Below are 21,942 nucleotides of genomic sequence, written 5' to 3'. Positions count from 1 at the left end.
TTTCTGAACAAACATTTAGAATAACCCTCTGTAGATTATTAACTATAGGTTATAGAGTACTTAATTATTCATTAATTTACAAGAACAACTCAACAAAGCGATGGGTTGCTTCAAAGTGCAGGAAGAGCATGAAAATCAGTTTATTATTCAGCGGTCTGTATCTGTGTAATTTTAAAATTTTTCTTTCTATTTTTTTTGAACATCATTGTTGGATTTTTATCTTTATCTAAAATGAAAATTCATGCCTGATACACAAGATCCTCCATTAATTCTGCTAAGTGCTGTTTAATATTAATGCATAGTAAGTACAATATAAAGCGTCAATGCACTTTTTTTTACATAACTGCAATATTTGTCTATTTTAAATATTATTACAATAAAATGTTTCTGCCCCAATCTGCCTTCAAGGTCCTTTAATTGTTATAAATAAATAAACATCATATGATATTTACTGTTTGCAACCAGCAAAACAACTATTTTCTATCAAAGAGGCCTCTTTTTTTTGGTTTTCTTACAGAGGCTGGACTGTGTGGCAAGTTAATATTTACAACATGTACTACGACTCTACGAGGTGTCCCTGAAGGCATCGTTAAACTCCTCCACTGTGACGTCATGGCTTTGGGAAATGATGGCGGTGTGTTTTGTGCTCTCACTATGGCAGCAGGACACACATGAATGAAAACACACACACATGTCCACAGCTACTGTACTGAGTATGTACGATATGTAATAGTATGTTTTTCCATTTTATATACAACTTTACTGTTCTATGTTACGACTATATAAACATTTTAGAGGGAAATATAAGTTAAAATATTGTACAGACATTTGAATACATTCCTTTAGTTATTACTTACATTATTTGCAGATTCAGATTTTACACACAAAAACACACAATAATCTTATAAAATATAAAGTATAAAATATCCACCAGTATGTAAAGTAGTTAAAATGAGTCTACTTACATGTAAAATGTATTTAAACATGCTACAATTAAATAAGATGTATAATAATAACTTCCACTTTGAGAGGGGTCATTCTGCATAGTGAGTACCTTTATTACATTATTATTATATAATATATATTTTAATGGCAATACTCCTGTATTTTCACATTCTTAAGTAAAAGTCTGAATGAGTTTACTATAACACAGTATTTAGACGTTATAGTTAGGTATTACTACTTTAACTGGACTAAAGAATTTGAGTAGGGCTGCAACTGATTATTATATTTAATTTATTATATATTACTCTAATGATGACTATTTATTAATTGAATAATCGTTTGGTCTATAAAATGTTAATCACAAGCTCCGAGAGTCCAAAGTGACGTCTTCAAATGTCTTTTCTTTGATTTGCAGTTTAAAATCCAAAGACATTCAATTTAGAATATATATATATATATATACATATATATATATATACATGGCCATATATATATGTATATATGTATGTATGTATATATATATATATATATATATATATATATATATATATAACTGAGAAAAACAGAAAAACAGCACAGTTTTGCTCCAAAAGGGACAAGTCCAAGTCATTGACAAACCAGCGAAAATGACAACAAATCCAGTAAAACCATCTGCAAACAACAAACACAAATATCTGCAGTTCTGGTACTGACCTTATTTAAACAGGCCTTTGTATCGAGCAATTGCAAATGTTTTTTGTTTTTTTTACATTTTTAAATGCAGACATCTTCACCACAGAAAAAAGAAAATATTTGGAAAAATTAAAATTGTCTTTCTTTTAACTGCCAGAAAGCATTTAACTTGCTCCTTAAGGGCCCTGAAATACTCATCAGTCCCTGCTTTGTGTTGTTGAACTGAATTACCTTTGCAGCTGCGTTGAAAGACAGCGCTTCAGAGAGGCTGGACGGATGCATGATGAAGGATGATCACATATCTCTGTTGATTCGACATGTAATACTGCCTCCTACTGGCCGATGTCAGGAGAAAATGTCTTCACCACACTAAAGGTATCATGAAGGCATCTGAATAAGAGACTGTTGAGCTTTTAAAATGGACTTAAATTAATCCAAATAGTCTTAAATGTTCAGCAAATTCTACTGGCTGTCTGTATTTTACAGATAATCAACAGCAGACCTCAATTAATGATATATATTCCCAAAAATGTTGTGACATGGGTTTTTGGAGGAACATAATCCAAACTTGGCTTCTCATAACGACGCAGCAGCAACAACAGGAAGAACAGGTGTGAAAGTGATTTAACAAAAACATCTGCTGCACCAGCTGAGACTGAATCTGACCACAAACACACCAGACGACCACACTGGCCTTTCTCATCACTTCATAACAAATCTGCAGCTGCTGAGTGTGTGTGTGTGTGTGTGTGTGTGTGTGTGTGTGTGTGTGTGTGTGTGTGTGTGTGTGTGTGTGTGTGAGAGAGACAGAGGTCGATACTGGTGCTGATATTCTTACGTTTAAGCTGATGTTTTTGCGAGTCATTATGGTCTCAATCTCTAAATTCAGGCCCTTTAATAAGTGTGCTGATGGTTTTTTTGGAAATTATCGCTTCATTAATAAGATTTGAAGACTTAAAGTAACTTTGATGTCTGCTGTGGAAGTATTGATTAGTTTTCTGTCTGTTTCTTGCTTTATTATGTGATGCAATATTTCTTATTTCCTGTATTATCTATTTAGAGAACCAGCTGTAAGCCCTGATGAAGATATCAGTCGGTGTTTTAGCGATAAAGGCTTTTAATACAACTTCTCTCCTTGCTCTGCCTGAGAGCGCCGCGCTCCTTATCTGGAAGGTCGGAAAAGATGACACCAACTCTGGGCTTCAAACCAGCTCCAATGTAAACATCACACCTCACTACGTCCATCTTTATATACAAGCTACAGTAAAAAAAATTAAGAACCAGCTTTTCTACCTTCACAGAACATTAAAGAAGTCTAATGAAACAGAGGTTCAGGATAATGGACGATGACACGTCATCATGTTGCTGTTTCTGAAGGTTTTCCCTCCTCGTGAGAAGAAAAGTTTGAAAACATCTGAATATTTGTTGGATAAAAACGGCAAAAGACACCGAACACTAGCAGAAAACATCCGTCCTGATATCTGTCCTCCAGAGGAAGAATAAAAACACAAACAAACATACGGGCTGAATCCCAAAAAAATCTCAAAAAAAAAAGAGCCGAGAGACATGGCCAACTTTTTAGTTTACCATGATTTAACTGAAGCACATCTTCCATCTGCTGGAAATCAATACCAGAGGATGTTGTTGTGCTGCTGCTGCTGCTGCTGCGACATGTTTTTACTGTTCCCTGAGGAGGGTGATGCTAACAGCAACTCTCTCATATATATTGTACACTTTTACTCTGATGCATACAAAATTAGATACAGAGCATTATAATTAAAGAAGCTGCCATCTGACCACACCCAACCGGTCTCTATGAGTAAAATAATCTTGGGGGGAAAAAAAAACGTTGAAAAACTCCTGTCAGGATGCCATTTATAAGAAAGCGCTGCACCCCCAGTGGAGGTTGAGCGGCCCGGCAGTGAAGGCCTGTGGTTTGTGTGCTGGGCAGCTGCCAGGTGCACAGTGTTCCCCCAAGAGCTCCTCAAACAATAAATCTGTAACGAATAAAAGCCAATGAGAGCACCACACGTGGACTACCAGTACAGCGTTACATAACAGAAAGAAGAAGAAGAAAAAACAGGGAAATAAACTGATTTTAAAGCTTAGATGAAGAAGACGTTGTTGCAGAAGTCATTTAAAATCTGCAAAATGCAACTTTCAGTCACATAAATATAAGTAATAAGCAGAATGTGTCCTTTCAGTCTGATTGTGACCATCTGTACTCTCTGTTTGTGCAACTTTAGTTTTATTTTTGTTGGACAATTTTTTTAAGTGTAAATCTTTAGATGAGCAGGAATGATATTTAATCGTTTCAGTTGTACAAACCATGGATTAAATGACTACCTGTGATGTAGTGACAAACCCATAAAGAACTAAAACTAAACTAAAAGCAACTCTGCTGAGCTTTTTTAGCCTCTTTTAGCCTCCTGGGTTTGGTTTTACGATACATTTACTGTCAATGTTTCCAGCAGCAGCTGTTGTGTTTTACCTGCTCGGCACCAAACGGCAGAAACACAAAGTCAGAGACCGGCTGGTGGAGAAAGTGGAACATTTAGCGGCTAAAGAGTCAGACGTAGAGCTGGTTGAGACTAAAACCAGAGCTGAAAGAGGAGTAAATATTCATCAGGTGGACACAAAAACAACTCTGATTGGATGATAATGTTGCTCTGTGTTTGCTAGATGTGTAAAACATCGGCATTATAGAACTAAATTATTTTAATTATCTGATGATTATCTTCTCGATCAATCGTTTTGCCTATAAAATGTAAGAAAATAGTAAAAAAAAATACCCGTTATAATTTATTAGAGCTCGAGGTGACATCTTTGCATGTCTTTTTTTGTTCAATCAACAGTTGAAAATCCAATTTTATGTTCAGTTTACAATCACAAAAAAGCTCAAAATCTTTAAAAAAAAAAAAAAAAGCACATTTTTGGGCATTTTTCCGTAACAATTACTTTTCTGTCAATCGACTAATCAATTAATTGACTAATCATTGCAGCTCTACACCATAACAACTAAGTTGAACTAAGGTAAAACTTTGTTTTATTATTCAGCTTGTTAGAGAGTTATTCTGCCCCCTGGTGGCCAAAAATGATCAATTCATACAGCTTGAAGTCATTTATCAGGTAGAAACGTCAGATTTTCTTACTGTAAGACATTTTGGGCTCTGCTCTCAGCTTTTATCAATATCTTTGACACTTTTAATACTTTTAATGATTGATTGCTTGATTGAAAAAAAAAAAGTTGCAACTCTAATCATGTGGTTTTGGCCAGTGGTGGATGTCACAGCAACACATGTGGAAGAAAACAAAAAAATAGCAAAACTAACCGTTAAGTCAACATCCTTCACTTTCCCTTCTGCTCCTGCTTCTAGACCCGTAGAGCTGTATAGACGCCGGTTACCTCGGCTAGACGACGGATGACAGCTCGTCAAGATGACTGACAGGTGTTGGGTTGAGAGAACCTGACTGACTGAGTGGGAGGACGAAGGTACAAACAGCACATTTCAAGAATCTTTGAGGTGAAATGTGGCTTAAACACATGAGTCCCGACGTCCATTACCAAGTCAATTTTATTCTATATAGTCCCAAAATCGCACAACACAAATTAGCCTCTGAGGGCTTTAACACCAGGACTTCCACTGTCCATTTTCCCCCATTAAATGAGACCTCAGGTTGACTGGATCCTTTCCTACCAGAGGAGATTCACAGATCTGAGATTCTGACAGACAGAAAGCCAGAAATATCGCCTCGGGGGGGGGTTAGCTTCTATGTTTAACACCAATTAGACTTGTAAAATATTTCACGCAGCTGCTAATTTTTAGAATCCGACGTCTAGAGCGGAGACATGGGCAGAGAAAAAGCTTCCTGTCGTCTCAGTTTGACGGCTCTTAACAGGAGCAGACAGTTGAGGTCAGGCCTCTGTGCTGTTTCATGTCGCTGTGCAGGCAGCGCTGAATCATACACTGTAACGACGGATCGGATTATAGTCAAGGGAGCATCTATTCTTCCCGTTTCCACCTCAGACACACATACAGTAACATTCAGGAGTTGAACTCCAAGCAGAAAGTTCGTCACCTAATAAGCAGAGCTCTTTCTAAAAGGATAAGTTCACAGTTTTTCAAGCTTGTCTTTATAAAACAGTCAGGTGCCGATATAAACCCTGTTCACACTGGCCATTAAAAAATCCCTTTATGAGTCTACAGAGCTTGTTTTGTGCAAAACTGTATTGCAAACTTTATCTGAAGCTACTGTGAGGCCTCAGCAGTCAAATATCTCAAATATGCTTCCAAATAATCTTTTTAGTGCAGCTCAGAATCACTGTCCAGGGAACAAAAAAAGAGTCAATTTTGTACTAAAACGACTACATTCATTCAGTCACAGTAGGCAGGTCCCAACAACTGATTTTAAAATTTGGAAAAAGAGAATTATGGTATCGGATCTGTGCTCCGAGTTCAGAAATCAGAATCAGTATCAAGACAATTAAAGTCCTGCCGGTTGCTAATTGCTTGAGAATTTAGATTTAACCACATCAAAAGACGAGGATGTTATTACCGTCAAGTCTTTAGAGGGTCAATTAAAGGTAACTTTGCACTATGCAGCAACAATGATTGTGTGAGTTTATTGCATGTCATGCTCTGCAGGTCGGCTCTAATAAAATCTTGGTGATAATCAGATAATCGGTGCTCATGAAGTGCTGAATCAAACCTGTGTATTCTCTCTTTTAAGTCATATTCTGATTGGTTGGCTTGTTGGGCGTCACGTTGTGAGAATTTGGTCTCAGACTGTCTTCGGTCTCCAAAAACATCAACAAAATCGGTGTCGGTGGACGAGATCTAGGACACCGTTTCGTATTGACGACAAAAGATTTCGTCAAGTTTGTCTCACAACTTTCATCTCAAACAGCCCAAAATCACAAAGAGGCTTTTAATGAAGTCTCACAGCAGTCCAAGTCTTTCTTTTCCTCTGTAGATACACCAGTTCAGTTTTTCATTATTTTTGAGGAACAAAACTATTGTCTCAAACACTAAAATATATTCAATCTTCAACAACGTAAAAACACTTTCAATTTTTGATGTTTTGTTTACCCTCATTGATATAAACGAGGTAATCATTATAATGAAATACTATTAAACAGCACCACAAACTACAGCCTATAGCAGGACTGTTGCAGACTGCATTAGTGTAAGTATTGACAACTATATAAAGTGTGATGAAGATTTTTTTAAAAATGCATAAACTGACTGAGGATCAATAGATTTACAGAATATAGCTATTGGTAACTAATATTGAATAAATGCTATTTAGACTGTTTGCACAGTTTTTTACACAGAACTACTCAGTGCTTTATACTGATTTAAAACTAACCTTTACAAGTCCAAATTTATCAGTTGATAAATGATGTCATTATTTTGTCTCTTTAGGGTTTTCTAACACGGTTTAACAATCAATACAAGATGTAAATCACGTTAGTAAAAGGCTGAGTCACAAGACAAAAGTTCAGTTCTTGTCAACATGTCATTAGCAGGTTGTTTTATGTTCAGTCTAATGTCTGAAAATACAAGCAGATATTCAGTAAATCCAACCTGTCTGTCTGTTCTCGTGACTGCCTTGAAATAATCCTCGCTGTCCCAGTAGACACCCGTCCTGACCAGCAGTCCACAGCTCCACCGGCTCCAGCACCACATCGCTGCTTCGGCTCGGAACCAGACCAGAAACCTCTTTCTCTCAAAATCCATAAATCTTGCAACCACATCAACGGGGCTCCGAAGCTCCCACTCCCCTTGTCACAGATTGGTTGAAAAGCCCGCAGACACTCTCCTCATACATGTTTACTTTACCAGCTGTGTCAACAACGTGAGGAACAACACTAGAAAAAATTAACTTTTTTGCTGGGAAATAAGAAAAAACGAGGGTTTGCAGAAGCTCAGCAGGTTCATCTATGTCTGTTAAAGGTGAAGTGAAACCTCTTAGTGACAACAACAACACCGCAAGAGTTAAGACTCTTTGCAAATGTCAAGGAATAGAAAATGAAAGCAAATAAAAAAAACTTTAAGGGAACTTCCTTGATTAACTTTAAGAAGGGAATTACCACATTTCAACGGCTGAATGCTCATAAATATTATCAGTGGTCGGTTCATTTCACTTGCTCTTTGGTCGACTTGCTCAACTTTGGCAATAACGAACCATTATTCGACACATTAAGAGCCTCGTTGCATTCAACTGGAAGAATAATGACACTGATATGTGGATTTTATGACCCCTCATTTACCTGAAGTTGTAAAACTGTATGACCTGAATATATTTATATCACACCTGGATTAATATCCTGGATGAATGATTATCCGTATGTGAAAGCTGCTGGCTCATAGTTACCTGGTTAAAAGCCATTGAGATTAAAATATCTCTTTATTTGTGAGTCTTGGCAAAGACAACAGCTCCACATACAACAAATAACATAAAGGCTATAAAATATATAACACAGACTTATTATTAATTGGATATATAATATGAAGAGAATAATAATGGATCACAAATCCCACAGGATCAAATGCATTAAGATTGATAAAATAACTGTAATAAATATACTATAATGAGTAAGAAGATATGCAGTTGATTTATAAGCTCAAAAAACCTGAGTTCTGCCCTTTTATACTTTATACTATCTATTGTACTTTTTATTCATTATTTATCAATATTTATACCTTGATGTTTGGGTTGTTACTGTCTCAGGGCACAGGTGTAGTCACAATAAAGGCCTTCTATTATATTCTATTACATTTAAATTCTTCTAAAATAAACACATACAACAGATAAATACAATCCTGAAATGCATGACACTCGTGACCATAATATCTTCAAATTCCAACCAAATAAATATCCGTTCTGCCCACAACTTTAGTGGTTTTCAGCTTCAAACAAGCTCTAAAAAGCAGCTGTACATGTTGTTATCTGGTTGGTGCCTGCTGGATGTGGGAAGTGTTTATTACATCGACTTTATAAGATGATAATAGGTCGATGTTGTGTTTACAGCTTGTTGCCCCCAAGTGGACAAAAGAATCACTGCATGCAGGCATAAATAAAATGTTTCTTGCTCTGTTTTTAAGGACTGGATGAAGCAACACTGCCAGAAGAAAACCAGGGAGAGTCAAAAGGCATTCTGGGAAATGAAGGAAATAAATAAGTTAAGTAGTTTATGAGGCAGGTAAAGGGCTTTCTGGGTAATTTGTAGCAAACAGATAAGTTGAAGCTGCTATAATCTATATTTTTTTATACTAACGCTGTTATCATTAATTATCAGTGACTCTGCAGCTCCTCTCGGCTTTACGGAGCTTCATAGTGAGTTTCAGCTCATTGTTCATCTGTCCGACTGCAACTTTACTGTTTTGGTTCACTCTCATTGCGTCGTTTTCAGCTGTTTTCAGAGAAAAGCTCTAAAAAGCCACTGTACACTACCTGCTCAGCACCAAACGGCAAACAGACACAGTTAGCTGTAGACTAGCTGGTAAACATAGTGGAACATTTAGCAGCTAAAGAGCCAGATATTTCCCTCATGAAACAGTAGAGAGCAAAAACATTACCTTCACCAGGTGGACAGAAACTCCAAATGAATGATAATCTTCATCATATCAACTTAAAAAGTGATGTTTGTGTTTACTTGTTTCCGCTGCCTGCAAGCGGCCAAAAATATCAGTTAACGCTGGTTTAAGTGGTACAGACGCCCTGTTTCTGCTGCTGGGAAATAATCCCCTATGAGAGAGTTTCCCAGTAACACACAGCGAGACAAGAAGCCTCTCATTCACACCCAGTGAAGCAGCTCCTGAGAGTTGAGAGGCCCGCCTGTCTTGCTAGCCGCTAGCAGCCTCTGGATTTATTCCCTGCCATTGTTTCAGCCAGCGGAGCCATTCAGGTGCTCCGCCGAGCTCCAAGCTTACTGCCATTTAAAAATGCTTTCTCATGCCAACGGCAGCCAGCCGGGGACGGTCGGGAGAGCAGCTCCTCTCTGACGACGGTCACCCAGGCTGAGAAAGAAATGTATTATGTATTTAATGTATTTGTCACATGTGACATTCGGATAAAACTAGGAAACTGAAGACATCACCATCAGCTGTGAGAAGTTGTGAACATTTTATAGACAAAACGATTAACTGAGAAAACAATTGGAAGATGAAAATGATCGTTAGTTGCAGCTCTCTCAGATTTAACTGTTGATCTGCATTTAGTTTCTACAGTTAAATTTGTAAAATTCAACTACTTTTCTCAGTGTTGACTTGACACTGTGATAAAATGCTTCAGTTCCTCAGAGGATCATCACTTACTGAACATCCACAGTGAACTGTATCAACAAGTCTGCAGACATCTATTCATTTCCTGTAGAGCCGAGCGACGGTTTGACAGCTCGATCAGCTGACAGTTGAGAAACGGTTTGTTTTTAACTTTCTTTTTACCATCACTGCCTGCCTGTCAACTATCCTGTCACATTTCCGCACATCACTGTTCCGCCAGCCTGCTGCATAAACATAAATGTTGTATGAAATGTTTGTTTTAAATGGCTGCATCCTAATTTTTTCATCATCTTAATGTTGAATTAACGCTACCCAGCTGCCTTAATCATGATAATAATGTGACATCATAAAAACCATGCAACAATATGAAAGGCCAGAGCAGAACAAAACAGCCAATAACTCGTCAGTCACATGTGGTTTTGATTGATATGTTGTTTAAGGGAAAAACAACAACTTTACTCGTTCGGGGCCTCTAGATTAGATATTAGATTTTTGTTTGTTATTATAAGAGTAGTCCAGCCAAGAAAAGCCATAAGTCCAACTTTACTCCACATGATTTTGGGCTACCTTGTGGTCCTGGTCTTGAAGAGGGACTTTCATAGTCTCATTTGTTATAAAGTTGTGGTTTATAAAAGTGCTGTAAGGCTGCAACTAACTAATTATTTTCATTATTAATAAGTGTGACAGTTACTTTCTTTAATAAGTGATTCATTGTTCAGTGTATAAAATGTCAGACAGCAGTGAATAATGCTGATCATTATTATTCCCTGAAGCCCAAGTTAACATATTCAGATGACTTGTTTTGTTTGACCATCAGTCAAAAACACATTAAGATGTTATCATGGAAAAACTGGGGAAACTAGCGAATATTCACATGAGAGAAGCTGCTAAAAGATAAATTTTTTTGGCGTTTTTGCTATAAAAAAATGACATAAATCATTACTTAGTTAGCAAAATTGTTGGCGATTAATTTTCTGTCAATCATTTCTGTTGAGCACGACCATGTATAGGGGTGATCAATGGAGAAATTCAGCCTCAGGGCTCGTAGGAGGTTGATCCAGCCGTGACTCCAGTGATTTACACAGATCTAAAGTTGTGGGATTCGCAAGACACACAAAAAAAACAGAAAATGGTCGAAATCAAAGCATCAGAAGCTAAGATATTCAGATTGTTTTAGTCCCAAATATACTATAGGTCACGAATACTATATTTCCCATAATGCACCCAGAAGCAGAGGCCTTCCTGACTAAACAACCCACGTCTTTCAAACTCCTGCTGCAGTTTGTCACACAGACTTTCTTTCTGTTATAAGTTTCTGGTCCCGAGCGTACGCTGAGATAACCCCGATGACATCACCATGAGATCATCAGCGGTTCATTTCTCAGACTTCACAAAGCTCCCGCTACAGCCACAGACAGCGTTATACAACTGTTTTTACTGGCCGGTGGTTAAAGACTACATGCCTACACTATATTTCAAACATATCACCCCCCCGCCTGACCCTAATGCAACAGCAGACTGACTGCAGTGAGAGAGAGAGAGAGAGAGAGAGAGAGAGAGAGAAAGAGAGAGAGAGAGAGAGCACCTTGGTTTGAAATTCAGCTGACAGCAGATATCCACCTCTCACACTGACAGCGCAGCGGAGGGTCAAATCTGATTAAATATTATTGTTAGAGCATGTTTCATGCAACAAGTTAGCCTGACGTGCTTTACAGATGCTGTTTAAAAGCCGTTCGGGGTGAGAATCGAGTTCAAATACCGACTGGAAAGGAGGAGGATGTGATTTCAGCTTTTTCGTATCACCGGGATCTCCTGAAGGACTCAGCAGTAAATACATGCTGAGCGTTTCCCACAGGTGGAGAGTTACTTTGTGGAAGGTAGTCGACTACAAAACAGCTGCATTCACAAGCTTATTTCTAGGGCTGTAGTCAATCAAAGAAAATCTTGGTCGACTGAAATTGTACATAATCTTCAACCGATCAATTAGTCGCAGGGGGAGGGGGGGAAAGGACAGAGTGCACAGTGAACTCCGCAGTCACACATTTCTCCGCGTCGGTTAGGCTAACCCATTGTTGCTAACTTTGGAGCTAACCCCCTTCACTTTTCCAGCACTTGGGGAAACAACAGACTTCACTTTTTAGCATTTATTAACTGTTACACACTGGAGTCTGAACTGTACATTCACTGTCAGACTGACAACTTACTGCTAACCTTTTCCTCTGCTCCGCTCGTATCCACCGTCACTTTCCTGCCGCTCACTCTTTCCCGCTCGCTACGCAAACGTACTACGCAATGCCGTATTCCTTAACGGAGTTACTACCAACAGTTTCCTTGGTAACGACACAGCGGTTGACTCACGTACCGGAACAGCGCTGCACAGACACTCCCAAACACTAGGCCTATTGATTTCCGAATCAATGGATATTTGGCGTTATTTTTGACATTAAAAAATATTTTTTTAGCCTGGCGAGAGTTGTTATAATTATAGGAGAAACACTGATTCAGTTAACGCTCAGTAAACGTTGAGTACAGTTAGACCCAGCAGTCTCCGTTAGGTTGGGCGAGTTCAAAGTTGTGAAAACGACGGGGGTGTTTTCAATACACCCCCGTTTTCAGGTAATTTGTTAGTCTGTCACTCCCCCCGCAGGAAATGATGGATTAATCCTGGAAGGCTGTTGATGTCGCACTTTTCTCCTTATGAAAATAACACGGAGATTATTCGACCAATGAGAATTTGGTCGGACGAGAGCATATCGACCAACTAATCGACCAGTTGACCAGGATACTAGAGCCCTACTAATTTCTGATGAAGGAGGGCTGGTTTACAATCTATAAGGTAGGGTTGACCCAAATGCTTCAAAGCTTTGTTCGATGCCTTAGTATCGGAACAGCAAAATCGGTGATCAAACATTTGTACCCCTGCTCTCATCTCGTCTACCTGCGAAACTTTGCACGTCCAATGCAGCGTCATAGGACATGTGACTCCTTAAAGTTGTCAAGCATCTGGAATAACTTCAAAGTTTGCCAGATATGCCAAAAGATAGTAACACTTCACCTGAAAAATGTAAGTAGTTTCTCGGTTGTAGACCCGACACCACGCATTCAACCTTTTTTTTGATTAGGCTAATGTTAGCATGACTTGTACATATGATATTAGAGTCTCTCTCAACCCAACCGGTCAAGGCAGATGGCCGCCCACCTTGAGCTGGGTTCCGCTTGAGGTTTCTTCCCATCAAAGGGGAGTTTTTCCTTACCGCTGTCGCCAAGTGCTGCCAATGGGGGGATTGTTGGGTCTCTGTAATTTTAAGAGTCCAGTCTAGACCTACTCTATGTGAAAAGTTCGAGCTTCGAAGCCCAAACAGAGGTATTTGGGACAGCTCTACTATGAGGCTGCAGACTTCTATCAGATCACACATCAAACTAAATGCCCACAGACTTTTGAAAGGAAAAAATAATCAATGCAGGTATCCAGTAAAATTCACAACATGGCTAAAAGTCTGTGTATATATCTGTGTAGTCTGTGTAAGCATAGACGTTCTGCCGCTAACAGCCTCCACTCCTCCGGTTTCAGGTTTTCCACCACATGTGGGAACGTGGCTGCAGGGATTTGCTTCCCATTTTAGCCACAAGAGTATCAGTGAGGTCCAACACTGATGTTGAGTGATAAGGTCTGGCAAACAGTCTGCCTTTAGTTCATCCCAAAAGGTGTTGAATCAGTTGAGATCAGAGCTCTGTGTAGACCAGTCAAGTTATTCCATGCTGAACTGGAAAACACATTTCTTTACGGAGCTGACTTTGTCATATAGAACAGTAAAGGGACTTCATCAAACTACTGCCACAAAGTTGGAAACACACTATTATCTAAAATATATTTGATTTCCCTGACTTGGAATTAAGGGTCCAAGCAAGTCTGTGCACAAGGTTGTACATATTACAGCTGCAGCTAACAATGGTTTTCATTGTCGTTTAATCTGTTGGTTGTTTTCTCGATTAACTGATTAGTTGTTTGGTCTTTAAAATGGTGAAAAATGTCGATCATTGTTTCCCAAAGCCCAAGATGACGTCATCAAATGTCTATAAATCAAAGATATTCAGTTTATTATCAAAGAGCACAAAGGAAACCAGAAAATATTCACATTTAAGAAGCTGGAGATTTTTGCTTTTTTTTAAATCGATAATCAATATAGTTGTCTAATTCTCTGTTGATTGACAAATCAATTCATTGACTTATTGTTGCAGCTTTAGTCCACATACTTTTGGCCAAAAAAGATATATACAGTATGTGGGAAACACTCCCATTATTCCATATTTAAACGTTGCTTTAAGAACTGAAAATCAACAAGAGCACTACAGATGTGCAAGACAATGGATTGTTTTTGTCATACAGTCCTGAGGGCATCAGCACATCTATAACTAAAATTCCATTTTAGCCAAAAATATATAAACCAGTGTCATTTCAATGGCTGATAAAAGCAAAACTGCTCAACAAGGATGCGAGAAAAAGGAGGAGTACGGATTTAAAGTGTAGAAAAATATTAATAAATAAAACCATTTTAAATAAAGTACAGTGAAAAACACTTCAGTCACCAGATAAAGAGCCGGTTTAATACCAGGCTCTTCACATTTAACTATATTTCTGTAAAACTCGCAGATCGACAACAGTGAAGAGAAGATCTGCCAGCGTCTCTTTATTGTTTACCAGTATCAGGATTTATTAACGAGCTGACACAGGAACATATTCATTAGTCGCCTGTGGGATTAATACAGACACGACCAAACATGTCAGAATATCAAAGAGCATGGCCTCGTCTGCAGGGAGATGGTTGCCCGGGCGTGTTGAGTCGGTGCCAGTGGCAGCCCGACACACACACACACACACACACACACACACACACACTGGCTGCGTTCACACTTAGCACCGTGACCTTTTTATTCTCCTCTACCTGCATCCATGTGGCCAGGTAAGAACAATCACAGGGAAACTTGGCAGATACCAATAAAAAAACAAAATAAAACCTGATCCCACAGGAACAGAGGTGTGATTCAGGTGAAGCAAACAGCCTCAAATCGCACCAACATGACAAGAGAGAGAGTTTGAAATCGAGCCAGCAGTAAATCCAGGCACAACATAACAACTGCAGAGAGTCAAGACCAGGTGAAAAAGTCACCTGATGAACCACAGAGGAAGTAAACTACAGCATCAGCTAAAACAATAGCTAGCGCTTTATTAGCAGGTCACCAAAACTGCTCATTAATCTACTAGTGAGTCATGTGACGTCTGTTTACAAGCCCTAATTGGCTGCAATAAGTCAACAACTTCTCTTCATGGTCAGACCAGGAAAAACTGGAAACGCTGCCCTCATGTCAGGTAGTCAAGCATTAAAAAAAGTTTCACGAGGAATGTAAACATTCTGAAAAGTTTTATGTCACTCATATTTCTCAGATCATGTTTTGTTGTGCTGGGTGTGATTATTGTAAATTAATGTGTTTTTATGTAAGTTTGTGACACAAATTTTTCCGCCAGATCTCCCTACTAAAGCCAGAGACACTTCCTGGTTAAATAAAAGTTAAATAAATCAAGTAAACCACACATACATTATTACTAGCCAAGGGTCAAACCAAATGTAGTGCAAATTTTAACCAAATTTCCAGAAAACCATCAAAAGAAAATGCTAATTAATGCTTGTTTCCATCCATTCCTGTTATATGAATAGTAGGAAATAAACAGCAGGTGGCGCTAATTCTCCAGTTGGCGCCATTAACCCATTACAGAAGAAGAACACACCTTAAACCTAAACTTTCTCTGCCATATTTTGACTTTTTTTTCCTAATTTACAGCATTTACACTCAGGTTTTTTAAGCACAAATTGAAATTTTGCATTAAAACAGATTGGATGAGATGTGTAAGATGTTCATTTAATTGTATATTGAACTGTTGAACTTTTCATGCATTACAATCTATTTCTCTATAATGTGTAATACCTTCTTGTACAGTGTGCTAAGTCTTTAAATAAACTTACTTTCTTACAAATGCAAAAGTAAGCACACACACACCCAGCTGTTCGTCAGCACAAACACACACTCACACTGCGGCACTGCACACACACACACACACACACACACACACACACTTGTGTCCGCAATTCTGCAATTACTCAGAACTGATTATTTTGTTGATATAAATTCTAAAAAAGTGACTATGACACAACATATTTCCTGTATCTTAAGATAAAAACGCATGCAAATATGTTTGGTGTGAGTGTCATGATGGTATACCACTGATGCAGACACACACACACACACACACACACACACACACAATAAATACTTTAAAGTACTCTACAATATGCTGTACGTGCGCTAACACTCATGAGCGCAAAGAAACACAAACACACACACACACACACACACACAGACAGAATAAGGGCATACACACACACACACACTTGCAAACACACATTCAATTACAATTTAATGTATTCTTACAGACATGCACGCAAGCACAGATATTCAAATGCACTCATGGTCTCTCTCACACACATACACACACACAGAGCCAGCTCTCTGCGGTGTGGCGGCGTTGCATCGAGCTCACCAGGTCGTCCAGGATGGTGACGGGGAAGTCGAACATGCACATCTTGACGGGCTGAGCGAGGGCTCTGTGTAGGCTGAACAGAGACTTGGCTTCCATGCTGCACACTGAACGCAGCACAGCGCAGCGCAGCCGCTCGACCGCTCGCAACACACATACAAAAATAAAATAAAAGATAAAGCAAACCAAAATAAAATATATATATATATATCAAGAAGGAACTCCCACAGCTGGCTGCTCGCTCCCTCGCTGGCTCGCTCTGCCTCTCACTGAAGACTGCGAGGAATCCGTCTCAGAGAGAGAGAGAAAAAAAAAAAAAAAGAGGAACCCTTCCACCTCCTTCCTCCTCTTCTTCCCAGCCACCAACAAACCCTGCGCTCCCCCTCGTTTCCCTCCCTCTTCCTCTTCTCGTCTTTTCCCTCCTCCTCCTCCCTCCCTCCCTCCCTCCCTCCCTCCCTCACCAGGGAGCGTCTAACTGTCAGCAGCTGCTCTCTTTACATCTTTACGTCTTGTGAAGGTATTGCCCAACACTCAGCTGTTGTGCCACAACCGCAGTGTGTTTGCTTTCTCTCGGCCGAAGAAGTGCTCAGACCACGGCGCTGCATGCATCTTTCTGGGCAAAAAAAAAAAAACAACAAAAAAAACCAACCTTGTTGCCCAATGAAATGCAGCAGGTACACACAGAGAGAGGGGGGTTCTGAGTTGCCGTCTGACTCTCTTCTGCTTCATTATGCTGCAGCGATTTAATCAAGAGAGAAAGACCGGCTCTGTTTTGCTCCTGTAGTGCCAGACTGTCTGTGTGAGCCAATTAAAGATGAAGCAGGGTGACTGATGTATGAATCAGCCTCCCCCCTAATTAATGTCGCTGGTAAAAAAAAAAAAAAAAAAAAAAAAAAGTGAAACCAGACGTTCTGGCAGGTCACCAGCCCTCATCTGAAAATTGTTTTCTTTTGTAAATATGTACTGAGATGATGAAAGAAGCCGACGGAGTCTGAAAATCCTCCAGCTGCTGCGATGATGCTGACTCCTGCCTTTCTTACTGAGCGTTATTAAATGTTTGATGGTGTTTCTGCACTGAGACTACTGTCAATCAAACAATGTAAGCAGCTCTGTTATGTCTTCTTCTTCTGATCGTTGACATTTTATTAGTTGGAGCTCTTTTCTCCGTGTTTACTGATGTATTAGCTTCCACTGTTCATGCTAATGTTACATTCAAGTCACATCCAATTTAAGTTTGGTGAGCAGGTTCCTGTTTAGTGTGGGTCTTGTACTCCTACTAGGACGCATGAGGAAACACATCTACGCTTGTGTCAAAGTGATACATAATCCTGTTGATACTTTCATGCTATTCCATGTTGTTGGTTGCAGTTAACGTGCCAGTAAATGAAGACTATGCCAGCAAAAAAAAAAAAAAAGGCCTGGAAGAAGAAGAAGACTGCTCACTAATGAAAACAAGTTCAACATATTCAAAAACTCAGATTTACTAATGTTTTACAAGGAAGGAAAAAGGCTGTCAACAGCAAGTCCAAAGACAGCAGCCAAACCTCTAAAATCAGCTGTTCCAAAGTTGTAAAATACAAAAATATCGTTTAATTATTCGCACAGAAAAAGCAGCATCGTGCCTGAAATCAATAAATAATTTTTAGGTTGCAATTTCAGGTTCCTATGACACAATTTGTGGTGGCAACAAGATTTTATTATGTTGTCCAACTTCCTCTTATATGAAGTAAATTTCGACGAAATCGTGGCACTTCCTGTCTGAATTTTCAGAACTTCATCTTGAAGGATGAGTCAGTAATGAATATGAAAAAAATATTGACTGTGACTATCTGATCATCGTTCATCTGACCTCTCTTTGACTTCTTTGCAATAACAAGCAGATATTTCTATATACCGTATTGACTCTAATAGTGGAATTTATTTACCTCCACTGCAGAGGCTACCAGGCCTTTATTGGAAGCAGGTTTATATTAGAGTGAGGCCTTTATTTATAATTTCCTCTGTTTGATAAGTATATTTGCTCACATTTTAGTACGAAGATCAAATTTCCGTCTGCGAGTCGGGCTGCTCACGTTCACTCTCTACTGCGTTGTGGAAAATTCTGTCACTTATGGTACATCAAATGTAGCTACTGCCATCTCGTACGTTACTATGTTACTACAAACCACAATCAGCTGAACACATGCACCCACAGTGACTGAAATATGACGATAATAATTTAGATGAGTAATCCAGAACAACAAAGTGTTGAAAATAGCATGATTATATTATGCTTAACTGGCATACACATTATATAACAGGCTTCTTTTTTATTTGTTCAGGTCGACCACACCCACACACCCCCTTTTGGGTGAAAATAAGCGCTATAAAAGTGCCGGCGGAAAATCTAGTGACAATAATAAAATATAACTATAATAAAATAAATACTTCCCCAAAGAGCGAAGGACAGTAAAAGAAGAGATCTGTAGCTTCAGGTCATCCGCAGAGATTCTAAAAATGGTAAACTGTGGGATACGTCTGTGGCAAACACGTCATCACAGCTAAGTTAATGATGTTAAAGTCAAGAGTTATAATGTTAAAAGTACACAGTAACAGAATGTTAATGCTGCATTGAAAGGGCAGTACAAAGAATATACTGAAAAGCCAAGAAAATCTCCCCCAATTTAATGTTAGCCTGTAGCAGCTAGCTCGCTAGCACTAGCTGCATCAAGCTAGCTTTTCCCCTGGTTTGCTGAAACATAGGTACCAAGTAAACCTGCCTGTTACATGTAGCGGTAGCATTGTTTCTGCTCTCAACTCAGTTAATATAGCTACAGTCTTTATTACAGCGGCTAATTAGCCGCTAAATTTAAATTTACACTAGTGCTGCTCAAGCACGCATAGCTCTCTCCTTCTTTTAGCTACTTTCTCGCTAATCCCACAGTTGTTTACACGCTATTCAGATCTGCTAGCTACTTTAGCAGTTAGCAATGACACTCATAAAACTCTATTTCTTTAATTTTTTCTATATAACAACGCTGATCATTCATCTGTAACGACATAACATAATTGTTGGCCTGGCAATAGGATTTGGGCCTAATAGGTAAAAGCAATACAGTTTTCTTATTTTATGCTATTAAATTGGCAAAGACCTCAGAATTTGCATTTACCACCAGTCAAATTAGAGGGATTGTTTTCACCCAATAATGGCGAGGGCATGACGCTTCACCTGAAGTAAAGAGAGCCTCTGCTAACATCAGAGGACATTATTATGAAATATAATATTAAGCTTATAAATCTTCACAGAAACGAGCAGCAGCGCTACATCACATAGCAAAGGCCACAAATTTCTTCAGTTTGCTTGTTTTGTTCGACCAAGAGTCCAGGACCTATAGATTTTCCAAATGATTGCTATAAATGTAAAAACACACACATGAAAAATAAACAGCAAATCCTCTAAACTAAGAAGCTGGAACAGAAGAATATTTTGGCAATTTTGCTTGAAATATGACCAAAATGATCGATTATCAAAATAGTTGCCGATTAATTTTCTGTCTGTCCATTATTTGTTGCAGCTCTACATCGTACATTTACTTTGTAATTAATCAGACTAGAAAAAAGTAGGTGTGTGAAGATGAACAGATAAGTATTTTAAAACCGATTCAGCACCTGGTCACAGATCCAACCCAAAATCTGCATGAAATTCAGCTCCGTTGACCAATTTCCTGATTAGAACCCTGTTCTGTACGTTTATGTTATCTACACTTACCCGTTAGTTACAAGCAACATCACGGGCCTCACAATTAACCTGCAGTTTGTGTGGTTTGATTTTAGCAAACACACTTCAACACTTCCGTTAAACTCCTGCTTTGAGGAAATTAACAACACTAACACACTAAACTGAGAAACTAAACCTTTACAGAGCAGGTATTTACATTCTCAGTCTTTGTTGTGTTGTGTTGTGTGTAGGTGAGGGATTCCCCCCACAGCAGCCATCAGAAGCATCTTATTCCTCCAACAGGAGTCAATATTGACATTTGGATATTTTTTTTTCTTCATCACCTTTGCAGCCTGAACCTGAAGACCCAAACAGCCTTTCTGCAAACTCTGAAAAACATTTCCAGTGAAAGTGAAGTCTAACCACGTCACACGGTATGTAGGTCACACGGCTTTTACCCCAAATGGCTGAAACCGTGATAGAAAGGAAGTAAGTTTGTTTTTGGCCTGACAGCAGCAACTTACAGACTCAGAGCTGTGAAAAACATGTCTGAGGTTTTCTTTATCTCACCTACTGTATCGCACCAGTCCTGCTCTCTGCTTTTACTTCTGCTTTGCTTTTTTGTGTTTCATCATCATCGTCAGTCTGTCAGAGTGAACATCCACACTGTGTAATTATTAACTGAGCCTTTGGGGAAATCTATTGCAAAATAAAACACAATGATCCCACAAACTGAGCAAACAGCATCATTCATTCCTCGTTTTAAAAGATTTTTTTCTTTTCTTTCACTCGGCTAATATTTGCACGTTGAAAGAACAGCCGGTATAAATATTTTAAGTGTGTGTTGGCTCCGAGTCCGAGCCGTTAAGACTCGGGGTAATTTAAAGAAAGAGGGAAAGAAAAGACAGAATTTAGCCTTGATTCAGATGCAAACGATGTGAAGATGAAGTGCTGCTGCTGCTTTAAAAAAAAAAAAAAAAATACACAGACACAGTAGAAGAAGAAGAAGAAGAAGGAGAAGAAGAAGAAGAGAGTGTAGCCGAAGGGAAAGAGGGCCTGAATTACCACTGGGAACTGCTTTCAGATGCAGAGGCCGTCCCACAGCTGAATACTGTAGAAGAGCGGTTGTCATGGAAACAGGGAGGCAAAGCCAGCTCTTCATAGGGCTACATAGGATCCCCCCCCCCTCCCTCTCCTCTCCTCTCCTCTTCCTCCTCCTCCTCCTCCTCCTCCTCCCCTCTTTTTTCTCCACAGATACCAAGCCAGGACAGGAAGCGAGACTGGAACCCGCAGGTCCGCTTCCTGTGGACTCGGACAAAGACAGGACGGGCGGTGCAGGTACACAGGAGGTCAGTTCATCTGCAAGGCGTGACTGCTACGTGTAAACCTGTCGTCGCTGCTCTCACTCTCATCTGACGGGTTAAAGGCCTCTCCTCAAGATGATGATGATGATGATGATGATGATGATGAGGTGTTTAACAGTTTTACAGCCCGACATGCAACAGGAGAATAAAACCATCGACATCACGGGCGACTATTAGAAGAAGTCCAGGTGTTAAATCTTTTTCACTGTGAGACTCTGGTTTCAATACATACAGACTGAAATAATTCAGCAACATATTCACTGTTGAACCGTGCAGCTCCATGTTTGCCGAGCTCAGATTTTATCTCCTGTTTTGTCACCACAGCTGGATGCTTTTGTTCTATTGTAAAGCTGCTTCAGTGGAGAAACCACCCAAGTCTTAAAA

At 39.2% G+C, this 21,942-nt stretch overlaps 1 protein-coding gene and 1 long non-coding RNA gene across 4 annotated transcripts in view; one reads left to right on the top strand and one right to left on the bottom strand.

The window, feature by feature from the left end:
- Nucleotides 1–21,942, bottom strand: part of LOC137169475 (ral guanine nucleotide dissociation stimulator-like) — a 72,510-nt gene that overhangs the window by 41,874 nt on the left and 8,694 nt on the right. Inside the window, exon 1 of one of the 3 annotated variants that reach the window (XM_067572717.1) lies at nucleotides 16,501–16,890. The exons of 1 other annotated variant lie outside the window; for it this stretch is intronic. In XM_067572717.1, coding sequence (XP_067428818.1) covers nucleotides 16,501–16,596 — 96 coding nt within the window. In that variant the 5' untranslated portion in view covers nucleotides 16,597–16,890. Of the gene's footprint in view, nucleotides 1–7,205; nucleotides 7,385–16,500; nucleotides 16,891–21,942 lie in introns of those variants that run through there. One more of the 3 variants, XM_067572706.1, reaches the window with a different exon arrangement.
- Nucleotides 12,547–21,151, top strand: LOC137169503 (uncharacterized). Its single transcript, XR_010924477.1, has 2 exons — nucleotides 12,547–12,741; nucleotides 20,547–21,151. It is a non-coding gene; the product is annotated as an uncharacterized lncRNA (long non-coding RNA).

Source organism: Thunnus thynnus, chromosome 2 (assembly GCF_963924715.1).
Source record: "Thunnus thynnus chromosome 2, fThuThy2.1, whole genome shotgun sequence".
NCBI lineage: Eukaryota > Metazoa > Chordata > Actinopteri > Scombriformes > Scombridae > Thunnus > Thunnus thynnus.
The sequence above is the reverse complement of the archived record's forward strand: the minus strand, read 5'-3'. Positions and strand labels throughout refer to the sequence as shown.